This window comes from Grammomys surdaster, unplaced genomic scaffold, assembly GCF_004785775.1.
Source record: "Grammomys surdaster isolate TR1022 unplaced genomic scaffold, NIH_TR_1.0 125284, whole genome shotgun sequence".
NCBI lineage: Eukaryota > Metazoa > Chordata > Mammalia > Rodentia > Muridae > Grammomys > Grammomys surdaster.
This window is the reverse complement of record NW_021620163.1, coordinates 230,709-245,728: the sequence shown is the minus strand read 5'-3', so window position 1 is coordinate 245,728 and position 15,020 is coordinate 230,709. Positions and strand designations below refer to the sequence as shown.

Below are 15,020 nucleotides of genomic sequence, written 5' to 3'. Positions count from 1 at the left end.
TCTCAAAAGAATCATTCAAATGTGTTTCTTAGGTACCAATGAGTGACGTAGGTACCACAAGATGAATGACTTAGAGGATAAGAATTCGTTTTCTCAAAGTTTCAAAGGCTAAAGTTTGAGATAACACTAGGAATGGGATAAGTTCCTGCTCAGGACTCTCAAAGGAATCTGTATGATGTACCACCTAGGTCTCGAGAGTTTATTGGCCTATGTGGAAGGTTTTGGCTTGTAAAAGCATCAATTCAATCTGCCATCATTTGCATATAGCATTCCTCTGTGTGTGCCTCTCTCTATTCCTTAATTTCTCTTTATAAAGGGTTAACATTATGGACTAGTTTTACATTGTTATCTCTATTTCTGAATAAAGTCACAGGCTTAAGTAGAGGGAATCAGGATTCATCCCATTGTTTTCTATGGTAAGCAAGAGAAATACAGTAATTTCTCTCTAAAACCATGATGGGGTGTCTTCTTGTGTAAATTTCTACTGCTTAGAATTGCATTCTGACAACCTCTGTGAAAATCTTCATAACTCACTCTGATACTGAAATTCTATCAGGTTGCTTCCTGCACCTACTAGCCGTCTCTTATTATTTCATGGCATGGCTTGCATCTTTATAATGGAGGTCTCTACCTTCTTACACAGGCTTTTCTTAGATGTTACACTGACTTGCTGTTGGAAGCAATAAGGAGTACACTCATGTAGAAAGCAAACACAACTGAATGGCGTGTTCTTTTCAGGGATAACCACATGTCTAGATGTGAAAAACATATTTCTCTTTCAAGGAAGAGAAAGCAGTTAGTGACAACTCAGTGGACATTAAATAGATAATCAGGTCAAAGCCATCATTTTCATCATATCCATTTTACTACTTGAATTTCCATCCTTTACTCCATTGCAGTGTTTACTTTAACCAATATACCTACAGAAGTTGCACATTCAGTCTTATTTGCATCTTTATAGCAAAACACTGGAAATTGCTTTGTATAGGACACAGTCTACAGGAGATACGTGACAACAAAAATGCAGATGCTATGTTCTTTATATGTTTGAAAGTAATATGAGACTCAGAAGGTACCTACAGGGCTGAAGAGATGACTCAGTGGTTAGTAGCATATGTTGTTTTTGCAGAAGACACAGATATACCTCCCAACATCCACACCTAGGTTCAATACTATCCATAACATCAATTTCAGAAATTCAATTTTTCCATTACATATTTGTGTGGATATCAGGCACATACATGGTACACAGATATGCATGAAATATTAACATTCAAATGATAAAGCAAAATAAAGAAAAAGGATGGATATACATTCAAAGTTCATAATTTTCTTTTTCTTAAAAAAGAGAAGGGACCAAGTATAATTCTGTCAATGAGAATTTAAAACTGAACATCTTGCAACAACAGGGTCAAGCTTTACAGGTATTGCATGAGCTCAGATTGAGATTGAAACTCAAAGAATGTAAAATGAAGAATTACACACTACAAATATCAATGTATACTATTATATATTGTACAGATTTCTGTTAACACACACACACATACACAGAGTAATTATGGTTAATAGTTTGGGTTAAAGAAATTCTAAGTTAGAATAATGTCTCATGACTGGTGTGTATGAGGATCTAGGTTCAATCCCAGACCCTAGAGAAAAACAGAAATTAACATGGTAGAAAGGAGGAAATAAAAATTTTATGAGTTCTGCTATAACAAAATTGATATTTTTTTCTATTTTCTAGTTTATGAACATTATAAAAATGTCAAGGTAAAAAAATCATGTTTAATTTCTTCCATGAATAAAAATATATAAAGATATTAAAATTAGAAATATTCTTAACATTAATATTCTTCAGTATTGGAATATTAATGAATAATAATGAAATTAATATTCTATTCTAACAAAAATTTCCATTTCTCCTTTACTAATATTTGCCTCAAAACTGGATTTAAAATTTACTAAAGTAACTTATATCTGAAATATAGAATTTTTGTTTCAAAATGTTAAAACTCCTTTGAGTCTTCCTGCTTTTGCTTAATCTGTCAATATATTCACATCCCTTTTTGAAGAGATTGTTCTATTGATTCTAATCAATACAAACATCTCTACCTTTAACCTACATATGCTGCACTTAATTGAACATTGTTTTTATAAAGAAAACACTGTAATTAGTAGGACTAAGAGTAAGTTTAATAATTAAGTTAGAAGAGATCAATCAGAAGAAAGGTATAGGTGTTAAAAAAAATTGTGACTACAAACCCAATATTGAGAGCAGAGTATCAGAGATTCTCAGAATCAATCCTCAAATAGAACAGAGATTTCTTCAAGTATATGCATTTTCTCCTATACTAGCATCTACTACAGTTATTTGAATCTACCACAATCTGCTGAGTCTACAGAATAAAATAAGTATGATTAAAGGACTTTATAAAATAATATATAATTGAAATACATATGCATGTACATAAATGCATAAATGTAATAACAGTTAAAATATTGAATTTGAAGGATAACAGGAAGGTGTAAATGAGTTGTTTTGAGACAGGAAAGGGAATGAAGAATGTTGTACATATATAAACATCACCAAAATAAAAAAATAAGTAATTAGGATAGGTAAACTTTATTAGTTTATGAATAAAAGATGTGATGATATAGATAGACCATTATCATAAGAAAATTTCAGAAGTCAACAGGGAGAAGGGCAGAAAATATAATCAGAACCACAATTGGTATTAGGACAGAAAGGGTAGAGAGTGAGAAATAGTCTTAAACATGAACAAAACCCAATGAAGGGTCTTTGTATCTAATTGTATTTCATGTTTTATCCTTCTACTTAAAATCAACTCAACAAAATTATGTTTCACATTGCCTCTTTACTATATCAACTTATAATCCTCATGCTCTAAGAATCTAGTATATTAAACATTAATAAAAACAATATTTTATCGACTTCTAATTTAATGCAAACTATGAAAATTAACTGGAGATTTCATTTACTTTTGATCATCTGAGATCATTTTCTTTCTCCATAACTTCTTCATGGCATTTTTCACCTCTGCATTCCTCAGAGTGTAAATCAGAGGATTGAGCAAAGGTGTCCCAATTGAATAAAATATAGCTATCATCTTGTCCATAGGAAATGTTGTTGCTGGGCGTGTGTATATAAAGATGCAAGGTCCAAAGAACAGTATGACCACAATAATGTGGGATATGCAGGTGGATAGGGCTTTCCTCCTCCCTTCAGCACTGTGGTTCCGTAGAGAACGAAGAATAATGACATAGGAGACCATCAGCATGAGGAAACTCACTGTACAAATGGCTCCACTGTTGGATACCAGAAGCAGGTTAATCATATATGTGTCTGAACAGGCAAGTTTCAATAGTGGCTGCAAGTCACAGAAATAGTGATCAATCACATTGGGACCACAGAATGGTAAACTCAAGGCCAGAAATATCTGAACTAAAGAATGTACACAGGATCCCACCCAGGCTATGGCCACCAGCATCCCACAGACCCTGCGGCTCATGATAGTCATATAGTGCAGAGGCTTACAGATGGCCACATAGCGGTCAACAGCCATGAGGATGAGGATAAAGATCTCCAGACAGCCAAAGAAATGGAATGTAAAGACTTGGATTATGCACTCAGTGAAAGAGATAGAGGCCTCTTTCAGCAAAGAATCCACAATTGTTCTTGGAGCTATGGTTGTAGAGAAGCAGGTATCAGACAAGGATAAGTAGAACAAGAAGAAGTACATGGGACTCCCAAGGGCCTGGCTTGTCTTGATGGTAACAATGATAAGCAAATTACCTAGCAATGTTCCCATGTAAAAAAGTAAAAACACAACAAATAGAATTTTCTTCCTAAAAGGATCCTGTGTCAAACCAAGTAGAATGAATTCAGTCACATTGTTATTCAGCCACATTGTTTCACATTAGTGGTCAGAAATGGTTAATGTGAAACACTATATCTGAAAAAAAAAAGACATTCAGCTTGAAGTTTATAAGTGATGTTATGTTAAGCAAAAGTAACCTCATTAATGATCTTCTCTCTTTATTTTTTTAATAAGTAATTGAACACTTCTTCCTGAATTTTAGTGACAATATATTTGCACTGTTATGAGTCCCAAATATGGTTAGAAATGGTTTGCCATAGAACTCTTCAAACACAAATCCTTGTTATCACAATTATGGTTAATATTACAACTCAATGAATATAAAGTTATAATATGTGATCTGTAATACTTTATCACTAAATTTAATTTGTCACATTTAATTAATAGTAAAGCACATAATCATCTTAACCTTTAGTATATATTTGTTTGCCTTGGTGTATTATGAAGCAAATCGGAAGTTGCCTATTACCACCATACCATAAAGAATATAGTATATTTTTGACATATCATAATATATACTTTGAAGAAATAATTACATATGAAATATTTCAAAATTATACAAGGATTCTTTCAGATATTCCAGTATAAACATGAAGAAAATAAATATTTCTAACTTCCAAATAATCTGAAAATGTGATACATCTTACCTTACATAGTCAATGGAACAGAATACTAGTTTTTGGTAGCTAGAAATATCATTAATATTACTATTTTTGATTCTTCTTTCTTGTATTTGAAGCATATTTTAGAACATTTGGAGCCCAGTGGTTGCATTTAAATAAAATAAAATGGCAGATATTGTTCAATTGTCAATGTTTTCATGATAAGTGTCTTATTCACATATGTTAGAATCATTTGACAGAAGACTAGAGGATAGATGTAATACCCAGTAGCTTTTAATAAACACCATGTTCTTAGAATGGAGCAGTAATACAGAACCAAAATTAAAATATGGTTTGACAAAAGATTGAGAGTAAATAGTAATTGACTCTTTATTCAGTTCATTTCTGCTTCAACAGTCAATTAATCATTTTTAAATACCAGGACTTGGAATTAAAAATTAACATGGAATGTTGTATTTTCATGATTTTTGCTTTTAAAAACAGAGTCTTTTCACCAATTATTTCTTCTCAAAATAATGTTGGATGACACAAATAGTCAGTAACACCTAAATTGAAGTGAAATCTATTTATAAGATATACAGAAGGCTTACATATCCTACCCACATATTCACTGCATGATGCTGGAAGCTGTTAGTCAAGGCAAGGGATATAAGAGAGATGAGAGACACAGAATTTTCCTTATATGCATTTAGGTTTCTCTCAGCAAATTTTCTTCTCTATCATAGGCTTGTGTTGTTTTTCTCCTTTCTATAAATCAAAAATACTCATGAGAAATTGTCAGATAAAGTTATTCATTGTAGCTTCTGTGATATTGGCAAGAATATTCGGATATAAGAGAATTGTGTTGTTTTTATTAATAATTAAAGTGACTCTATATTTTTATTTTTTTGTACTAGATTTCTCCATGACATGTTTGTACATGAAAATGGCATATATTTTGTAGATATGGTGATGGGAAAAATGCATTCACCTGTACCATTTTTATCACTCCTTTGAGAATATAATGTTTTTAGTGTTTGCTCTGAATCTCCTTAGTTTATTCATTTCTACAACAAGCTCATAATAGTCAAACATGTACACAAACTTTTGATATATGAAGAATTAAAAATACTGGATTTAATAAACTTGTTAAAATTTATAGTTCTATATCAAACATTTATTTTTAATAATATTTTTATCATTTTCATCAATAGTCAAAATCATCCTTGTCCCTGGAACCCCTTCAATATATAGCTCTGGACATTTTGAGACTCAGATTTAAAGAACATGCAAAGAAGTTTTCAATGAGTTTTTTGTAAAAAGGAAAATGATCTCTGATTTGTGAAAGGCTTTTTCTCAAAAGTTTTGTTATACTAGTTTACTAATGTAATATAATGTACTGCAATTATCTGACTGGTTCTTTAGTTTACTTCCTGGAATAAATATGTAGAAAATCTATGCTCATAAGATACCACACTACACTATCGCAAACTCAACATCATTCATATATGAATATCTAAAAGGTTAAATTTAGCCTTATCACAAACTTCTTAAAATGTAATACTTTGAGCTAGGGTGATGGCTCAATGAAAGAAGTGCTTTCTGGATATGAGTTCAAATATCTGCCACGTAAAAATCTAAGTATGATGGAATGTACTTAGCTCAAACCAAGAGTGGAGACAGGCAGATCTCAGGACTCACACCCAGCAATTCTAGACACATTGAACTTTATAATATTGGAAGCAATTGAAGAAGACATCCTGATATCAACTTCTGTTCTCCATATACGGGCAAACACATCACCACATCACCATGTACACCAACACCTAAAATGTAATATTTATCTGATTATTTTCGTGTTTTTTTCTAACGTTGGATCATATTCTAACCCTGACTTTGCTTGAAATTTCATCTAATGTATATAAAAGAAGAAAATAAGATACTATTTTATTTTTTAGAAAGCTCCAAGACTTAAATAACTAGAGGATTAGCAGCAAGGACTGTAAAATAATATGTCCTGTTTAAACAGTTCCGGCATTCACAAAATGAACATTTTCAGAATCTGCTATGGTATTTTATATGGATAACCTTGAAATTTTTATATACCCTTGATAAAAATTTATTCTGGATGTCCGTACACATAACCCTATGTCCATTTCCTCTCCGGAATTATTACATTTTCAGCAGGTTCTAAAAGGCACCTAATGTGGAAGCTCTGTTGAACTGGCCTGAAGACAGCAGTGCTGTAGAGACTCTAGGATGGGTAAAAGAGATCCACACAGCAGTTAACACATGGAGAGTTGATGACGTTGTAGGTGGTGGGGAAGAGCTGAATGAAAAGCGACCCAGAAGATGGAGAGAACAGGAAAAGTAGATGAGAGTGCGTGGTGACCCTTGCCATTAGAAGCATCACTACTTTTGCATGTCCATATCTTTTCTAATTCAGCTATGCTGCTTTTCTATCTTCAAGGGAATCCCCACACTCTCTTTGTTTTCACGATGAGGTTACCATTCTCAGTGAAAGAAAAATAGTTTTTATTTATTCATAGAATGACAGATTATTTCTCTAGGAGTTTTAATCTTTCCCACAGTCAAAAACAGTAATATTTTTCTATCCTGGTGAAATGATATGTGAAAATCAGCTTGCCTGAGGACTCATTATGTACCCCAGAGCTCTAACCTAGTCATTGCACACCAGGTTCCTTAAATAGCATGAAATTTACATGTAGCTATTCTTCCTTTCAAATATTACTAAGCAGAGGACATAATCATTTTGTATTGGCAAGAGTAAGTCATAGGAGATTTCAGTAGAAAACAAAAGCAAATAAACACACATACAAAAAGAAGTCAAGAATACCATAAGAAAACTGATAAAATCAACTAACTTGGTCTCACAGAGATTAAAGTAGCCATCAAGGAGACTGCATGGGTCGGTGACCTAGTCCCTCTGCATATATGTATGTTATAGCTGTGTATCTTTGATTTCTTGTGGAACAGTGGGTGCAGGAACTGTCTCTGACAATTTTGTTTGCTTTAAGGACCCTATTTCTCCTACTAGATTGCCTCATCCAGCTGTAATATTCATGAAGGTGCCTAGTTTATTTCAATTTGACATGCTATATTTGGTAGATAGCTCTCTTCTGAAGGGAAACAGAGAACAAGTGTATGGAGAATCAGGGGCTGAGAAGAGAGGATGGAGAAGAACCTGATGTAATACATTAAAAATAAAATAAAAATAAAAACAACAAAGTAAAAACCAAAAAAATAAACAAAGGTTGACTGGAAACAAATACTGGGGAGGAAAAAAAAGATTCTTAGCCAAAAATATTTTTAGAATTTCCCTTCCTATTCTCATAGCATTTTTCTCTCACCTTTAGCATACATTCATGTTTGTATGTCATTAAGTCATGCTACTATGAAATCGATTACATATTGAACATATTATGTTAGTCTTTTTATTTATATTAATTCTGAACATTTCTGAAATTTAGTGGTTTATTTTCCAGATAAATCTCAAATGTGAATGAACTACAAATTACAGTCTCATGATATTGAAGAAGAACTGTAAAAGTACAGTATTCTATTCATGTTTGTCAGTTAAGAGATGGGAATGCCATCCTCCAGAAGACTGCATATCACTAGTCTTTTTTATCCATCCTCTGATTGTTGATAAGACAAAAAAATCTCTCGATATCTGGTATCTATAGCTCTTGGTAATATCATATGTACCACCATCTCAAAAGTAAAGTACTGGGGAATTATTCAGCACACCCCTGTGTCAATAAACTATGGTTAAGTTTAATTCTGTAGCACATCCTTGTCTTTTCACTATGATGGCTTTTCACACAAGCGGTTCTTGCATAAAGCTTTTGCCAACATCAATGAAGGATTTTTGCCTCAATGTTTTTATTTCACTTGATTTTCATTGTAACAGTAAAGATTTAAAGTGTTGGGCTATGTTTTTCTATACCTTGCTCACAGGATATAAGAGTAGTTTGTATTTAAGACTGTAAATGTGTTTAAAATACACTGAATTAACCTGTGATTAGGATTTGAGCTCAAAAAGCAAAAATCTTTCACTTACCAGCTGGAGGACTCAGCAAGTTAACACCATTGTCTGTCCATCTACTTTTGAAGGCAGTTTTCCCTGAGACTACTGGGCAAATGAATATATTTTTGCATCCCAGAGGGAATTTTTAACACATAATGATATAACATTCAATATTCTAAAAGAAATTATTCCCTAAAGTTATCATTATTTTTAGATGAGACACCTGAATGATATTACAAGTTCAATTTTGAATTCTATTTAGCCCACAAGAACATCAAAGTAACCGTTATCTCACCCAGGAACAAAATGGAAAGGAAGGTCTGTGGTTAGAAGCTTCAGATATAAACACACTCACGACACACACACACACACACACACAAATATCAGTAGATGATTAAAAAGTCAGTAGAAAATAGGAAATAATACTATTAGTGAAATAAATAGGTAGTGAAAGAACATTACTGCTCCCACAAGTATCTTAAACTACCACTCAAAGTGTTAATAAATAAAGCTTTGAGTTCCTATAATACAACAAGACATGGACTATCCTAATTTATTTTATTACTTACTTAAGTTTTATACAATATATATTTGATCATGTTTTCCCTCCAGAAAATCCTCCTGATCCTCCCAAAATTCCTACCCAGCTTCATGTTCTCACTCTCTCAACAACAGAAATAAAATAATAATCAAACAAAAATTAAATAATATAAAAATTGTCAAAAATCCCCCAAAACAGAGTTCTTTTTTTAAAAAAAATTCTCAATTTTTATTATTTTACTTATTCACATTCCCATCGTTGGCCTTCCTCTCAGTACTCCCCCACCCCCGCCACAGTTCCTAATTCCATTCCTCCTCCCCTTTGCCTCCCAGGCCTCCCCCTTCCCTGGGGCCTCAAGTCTCTCAAGGATTAAGCACATCTTCTCCCACTAAAGCCTTATCATGGAGACCTATGCTATATTTGTGGCAAGGGCATTGGACTGGCCCATGAATGCTCCTGGTTGGTGGCTCAATCTGTGGGTGCTCCCTTGGGTCTGGGTAAATTGAGACTGCTAGTCTTCCTAATGGGATTGCTCTCTCCTTCAACTTCTTCAATGCTTCTGCTAATTCAACCATTAGGGTCTCAGGCTTCAGTTAATTGGTTGGGGGTATCTGTCTCTGTCTCAGTCAGCTTCTGGTAGGACCTCTCAGGGGACAGCCATATCAGGCTTCTGGATATAAGGACATCATAGCATCAGTAATAGAGTCAGACCTTGGTGCTCCCCCCGTGAGATGGATCCCAACTTGGACCAGTCATCGGATCACCTTTTCTTCAGTCTCTTCTTTTTTGACCCTGCAGTTCTTTTAGACACGAACAGTTCTGGGTCAGAAATGGTGACTGCGGGTTAGTAACTCTGTCCCTACGCTTGTGGCTTTGTCTATCTACTGGAGGTGGGCTCTTCAAGTTCCCTCTCCCCAGTATTGGGCATTTTGGCTCAGGTCACCATCCTGAGTCCTTAGAGTCTCTTACCTCCCGGGTCTCTGGTACTTTCAAGAGGATTCTCCCACCTCTCACCCTCCTATGCTGCTTATCTCCATTCATTCTCTGGTCCTCTGGCTTCTCTCCTGACCCCCCAGCTATCCCCCAATACCTGATTCTGATCTCCTTTCCCCTCTCTTTCCCCTCTCTCACCCAGGTCTCTCCATCCCTCAGCCTCCTGAGATTGTTTCCTTGCTCCTTTGAAGTAGAACTGACATATCCTCCCATGGGCCTTTCTACTTAACATTTCTTAGAGTCTGTGTGTGGCATCCTAGATATTCTGTACTTTTTTGCTAATGTCCACTAATCACTGAGTACATATCATGTATGTCATTTTGGGTCTGAGTTACCTCACTCAGGATGTTATTTTCTAGTTCCATATATTTGCCTGCAAAAGTCGTGACATCATCATTTTTAATAGCTGAACAGCATTCCATTGTGTAAATGTACCACATTTTCTGTATACATTTTTAAGTTGAGGGACATCTGGGTAATTTCTAGCTTCTTACTATTACAAATAAAGGTGTTATGAACATGATGAGGCATGTGTCCTTATAGTATGGTGGAGAATCTTTTGGTTATATGCCCAAGAGTGGAATAGTTGGGTCTTCAGGTGGAACTATTTCCAATTTTCTGAGGGACTCCCAGATTGATTTCTAGAGTAGTTGTACCAGCTTGCAATCCCACCAGCATTAGAGGAGTGTTCCTTTTCCTCCACATCCTCTCCAGCATGGGCTTTTGATCTTAGCCATTCTGATTGGTGTGAGGTGAAATCTCAGGGTTGTTTTGATTTGCATTTCACTAATGACTAAGAACTTTAAACATTTCTTTAAGTGATTCTCAGCCATTTGAGAATCTTCTGTTGTGAATTCTCTGTTTAGCTCTGTTCCCCATTTTTTAATTGGGTTGTTTGGGTTTTGAGAGGTTAACTTCTTGAGTTCTTTATATATTTAAGATATTAGCCCTCTTTCAGATGTAGGGTTAGTGAAGATTTTTACCTTATCTGTAGGTTGCCAATCTGTCCTATTTATTGATGGTGCCTTTTGTTTTACAGAAGCTTTTCAGCTTCATTTATCAATTTTTGATCTTACATCCTGAGCCATTGGTATTCTGTTCAGGAATTTCCCCCTGTGCCAATGAGTTTGAGGCTCTTTCCCACTTTCTCGTCTATTAGAGTTCTTCTTGAATTGGTCAACATTTTTGGGAATGAGACCTAGAATGTGGTTGATATATACAGTGGCACTCTATTGGAATAAACAGATTATCTACTTGCCAATTAGCATCAGTTACATATAGCTCCTTGTTTAGGATCAGTCCTATGATTTTTGAAAGACACTCTTACCTTGGATTCGTCTACCACTTCTGACATCTACAATTTTTCCTCCTTTTCCTTATAGATCTTTGAACTTGAGGGGAGATGTTTAGGAGTAAGTGTTCAAAATTTTTCACTCTCTCTCTATTTTTCTTTTGTTTGAAGTTGTGAGTCTCTGTATTAATTTGCATCTACTGCAAAATGTAGCTTCTCTAATGAAAGTTAGCAAGGCAATTTCTATGAGTACCATAATATGTTGTCATGAGTCATTTGATTACTATGTTCCTTTAGCAGAATAACATTGATAGGTTTTTCACCATGACCTATGGCCTACTAGCCTCAGGTTCTTAGTCATTTTACCAGTGTCAAATATGAATTCCATTATATGGAGTGTCCCTTAAACCTATTTTTTTAAAAAAGTAGTTGGTTAATCCAATAACATGTGGGCCATTATTGTACTTGAAGGGAAAGTAAAGTAATACTATGAAAGTAGAATCCATTCCCTAGTTTACAGACATGTTCTTCTAAGGACTTCAAGATTTATATTTAAAATTATTCTGAAGAACAAGATGTACAATAAAGAAGCATCTAATTTTGTACCTTTTCTATTTAATTTCGTTTGTTTCAATAACTACTTTTTCCAGTAAATAAGAAGTGGTATCTCAGGTTAAATAATCATAAGGAAATAAAACCCTGAGACCTATCGTCACTATGGTACACACAAATGAAAATTTCAGTAGACAGATAAATTTGTTTAAAATTGGAACTTTCCTGCTGGTAAGATAGCTTAGCAATCAAAAGAGTGTGCCACCATGTTTGACAAACTGTTTGATCCCTGAGACCGAAACAGTTGAAGCAAAGAATTGTTTCCTGAAATGTCATTCTTTGACTTACATATTATGGAATTATTTGTGACACACTTTCCCTATTCTTTCAAGCATGTGCACACACACACACACATATACACACAAACACACAGACACACACACACAGACTCATATAAACACAGACACACACACAGACACACAGACTCACACACATATACACACACACATAAACACAGAGGGAGAGAAAGAGACTATAAATAAGTATAAAAATTTCTAAAGTATAACTTTTCAGTCAGTGCTGAATAACTTCATTTGGAGGTTAAAATCATGAGACTGGGTAATGTCTCTCCAACAAAACAGTTACAGAAAGAGTGAGCCAAGAATGATATGTTGGCTTTTACCAACATTTAAAGAATTCTCAAATTGGCACAAGAGTTCTGTTAAAGAATTGTGATAGTGATAAAGGGTTGGAAAGATTGCTCAGTGGTTAAGAGCACTGGCTACTCTTATAGAGGATGATGCTTCAATTCTCAGTACACACATGGCAGCTTACACCTGTCTGTAACTCCAGTTCCCAGGCTTCTAACATCCTCACACAAATATGCATGCTGGAAGAACACCAATGAACATAAGGTGATAATGAATTATATATTAAAAATAAAGTTTAAAAGGAAGAATCATGATTAAATGATCATGATGGGATAATGTAAATGTTGGAATTTCCCCAAGATAGATGGGAACGTCCTAATGATGCAGTGCGAATGGAAGTATCCATAAAGAAAATGTACTGAGTTCAATCTTTGAGGGCTTTTGTAGTTTTTCTATGTAGTATTTAAATATTTTTATAGATATATATATAGCCTGTTTAATGATGGTGACAATAAGATTTGACAGAATTTTCTCAATGGATTCTGATTGTTAACATCTAACATTTTCATTTCATTTTGAATATTTGGGATCAATAAATTTAGGATTGTTTCTTCCTTCCTTCCTTCCTTTCTTCCTTTCTTTCTTTCTTTCTTTCTTTCTTTCTTTCTTTCTTTCTTTCTTTCTTTCTTCCTTGCATTTTGATTATTTCAAAACAATTCCATTTTCCTTCCAGGTAACATTTGGTCACTATGAATAGCACAATCATAAGCACTTTAAAACATATCTCTCTCTCCGTGCATTTCAGGACAGCTCCAGCTCAGGGGTCTTTTGGCCTGTTTCTAAAGTACACTGTGTCTTCAGAAACTGGGATTTATTGTCCACCTCCCAGGGCTGCCTTTCATGACATGAAGGGGCCAGGCAAGCTTCCAAAGGAGAGGGGCAACCAGCAATCCTACCCAGCCATCCCACCTATAAACCACATCGAAAACCAGCAGCCCTTCAATTGGACATATGACTTGCTTAACTAAAGGGAGTACCTAGCCAACTATTCAGTGCTACAGAACAACCACTATTTACTAAACCAGCATAATTCCTAACAACAATCTATAAACATTTGTCTAGACTCTTAAAATAGACAGTTCTTCAAGTATGGCCTACGATATAATGCTAACTTACACATTTTCTCTCTTTAAATCAATATGCATTTCACTAAGGACTCTTTTCTGAACCTCTGGAGATCTCACTGTGAGTGAGGTAGATACAGTCCCTAACACATGATATATAGAGGTCCATTGGCTGCTTACCAAGTAATTCAGCACTATAAAAGCAACTTTCACAACTTTTTTTTTTTTTTACAAAAGTAACAACCAGTAGTAAATATTTTCTGCTCTCCCATAATTACAGATAGATTTGTTTACAACTCCGTAGTTTCTTGGTTCCCTAGCCAGTAGCTGGACATCAGTATAAATTTCACCTGGCCTCCAGTCTGCATAACTGGCAGGTGTGTGGGGGCTGAGGCTGTGACTCTGTAAGAAGCTGGCTGTACTGTGTGAGCAAGCTTGAGCCACAGCACAGCACCAGGTGATGATGTGTGCACAGATAGAACTGTAAAGTCAACCTTCTCCATTCCGTACATGCACAGTTCCTTCTCGTTAAATGAATTGCCCACAGTTTGACATTTGTGGTAGGGATACAAAAGAGACACTGTCTCTTCCAGCTGGTTGGCTGGTTTTGGTTGTTTGTTGTTTTGCTTTGTTTGAATCTAGCTAGCTTCATTCTCTACTCCCAGTTACATTGTTGATTCACTACAATGGAAACTCAGCAAACCATCAGCTGGGGTTGGAGATGACTCAGTCTACAAAGATGTCAGAGACTGAAGGTGGATGGGACCTTACACACTCTCTATTTTATTTTCAAAAGAAAATAGATTTTTATTTACAGACAAAATCAATTTAAAGAACTGAGTAGACTTTATTGTCGTAAAACTGTTTAATGACAGAATCAGGATCATGGCCTGGTATTCTGACTCTTGGCCCACTCTGTTATGTTAAACCCAGTCTGAGGTAAAATTTGTCTATCGCCCACACAGCTTACCCATCCACACGAAATAATAGGACTAAGGTTTATAGAGCTTGGAATGAGCATAAGTAGGGGATATGGCGAAAGAAGAAACGATTGTCAGTTTCTTTTTCTTTTTTTCTTTTTCGAGACAGGGTTTCTCTGTGTAGCCCTGGTTGTCCTGGAACTCACGCTGTAGACCAGGCTGGCCTCGAACTCAGAAATCTGCCTGCCTCTGCCTCCCAAGTGCTGGGATTAAAGGCGTGCGCGCCACCACCGCCTGGCGATTGTTGGTTTCTTAAAAACATGTTTATACTAACTTTTCAAAATTGTTTTTATGTATTGAAAGCATATAATTTACATGTATATTCTTTTCCAGCATTCCT

At 35.1% G+C, this 15,020-nt stretch overlaps 1 protein-coding gene across 1 annotated transcript; it reads right to left on the bottom strand.

Moving 5' to 3' along the window:
* Positions 1–2,993: 2,993 nt before the first annotated feature.
* On the bottom strand, positions 2,994–3,926 carry LOC114637371 (olfactory receptor 4C16-like). The gene has a single exon (XM_028785600.1). It carries the CDS (start codon positions 3,924–3,926, stop codon positions 2,994–2,996), a length of 933 nt encoding a protein of 310 aa, XP_028641433.1.
* Positions 3,927–15,020: the final 11,094 nt, after the last annotated feature.

What these genes read in the sequence shown, in the direction of transcription:
- LOC114637371 (XM_028785600.1), bottom strand. Translation starts at nt 3,926, where the DNA reads ATGTGGCTGAATAACAATGTGACTGAATTCATTCTACTTGGTTTGACA.